The 1013-nt window shown below is 63.8% G+C and overlaps 1 protein-coding gene across 1 annotated transcript in view; it reads left to right on the plus strand.

The window, feature by feature from the left end:
- ETH_00037785 (uncharacterized protein) overlaps positions 1–494 on the plus strand; it is a gene marked incomplete at both ends in the record, with an annotated part of 2147 nt that extends 1653 nt beyond the window's left edge. Inside the window, one exon of the mRNA XM_013374608.1 lies at positions 6–494. Within this exon, the coding sequence (XP_013230062.1) occupies positions 6–494 (489 nt within the window). The remainder of the gene's footprint in view (positions 1–5) is intronic.
- Positions 495–1013: the final 519 nt, after the last annotated feature.

The raw sequence follows: 1013 nt of genomic DNA on the forward strand, positions 1-1013 counted from the left end.
GTGAGCCGCAGCAGCAGCCGCCCCCTCGGCAGCAACTGCAGCAGCAGCCACTGCAGCAGCAGCAGCTGCAGCAGCAGCAGGAGCTGCTGTACCCTTCAGCCCCGCAGGCAGCAGCAACGGCCCCGCGAATGCACGCGGGGCAGCAGCAGGCGGCGCCTGCTGCGTCGAGTCACCGCAGCAGCAGCAGCAGCAGCAGCCACTGCAGCATCAGCAGCAGCAGCAGCAGACGGTCGCTGGCGATGGACGTGCCGCAGCAACCCGGGCCGCTGCTGCAGCGCTGCCACGGCTCGCTGCTGCAGCAGGAAGCAGCATGGATGGCCCGGGACTTTTATTACGAAAGGCGGTGGCGGCAGCAGCTGCTGCTGCGGCTCAGCAGCAGCGCCACTGCAGCAGCAAGAGTCAAGCGCCTGCGGCAGCAGCAGGAAGACAGGCGCGTTCTTGCTGCTCCCTGGGCAGCAGCAGTTGAGACGCTCTACATAGCGCTCTGTCGGCAAGTGCGTGCTTTGCTGCTGCTGCTGCTGCTGCTGCAGCTGCTGCTGCTGCTGCTTCTGCTGTCGTTGGTGTTGCTGCAGTTGTGGCTCTTCGCGTTGCTACAGCAGTTGCCGGTGCTTCCTTGCTGCTTCTGCTGCTGCAGCTGCTGCTGGTGCCTTGCTGTTGTTGCTGCTGCTTCTGCTGCTGCAGTTGCGGCAGCTGTTAGGGCCTCGCTGCTGCTGTTGCTGTTGCTGCGTTGACCACGTTGCAGCCGCTGCCGCTTTTGACCACAGCTTAGCTGCAACTGTTGCCGCTGCTGCTGCTGCTGCTGCTGCTGCTGCTGCAGGTGTATAGGGACCTCGTGCCAGCAGAATTGGCTTCCATTGCAGCAATTACTCCCCCCATAGGCAACTGTCCCGCCCTTGGGGTGTACAGACAGCTGGTGGAGCAGCAGCAGAAGCAGCAGCAGCAGGCAGAGTTTGAGGAGGACGAGTTGCTGCCTCCGTTTCTGCAGCAGCAGCTGCCACTGCAGCAGCAGCTGG

Source organism: Eimeria tenella, genomic scaffold (genome assembly GCF_000499545.2).
Source record: "Eimeria tenella Houghton genomic scaffold, Eth_scaff2182, whole genome shotgun sequence".
In the NCBI taxonomy this organism is placed as follows: Eukaryota; Apicomplexa; class Conoidasida; order Eucoccidiorida; family Eimeriidae; genus Eimeria; species Eimeria tenella.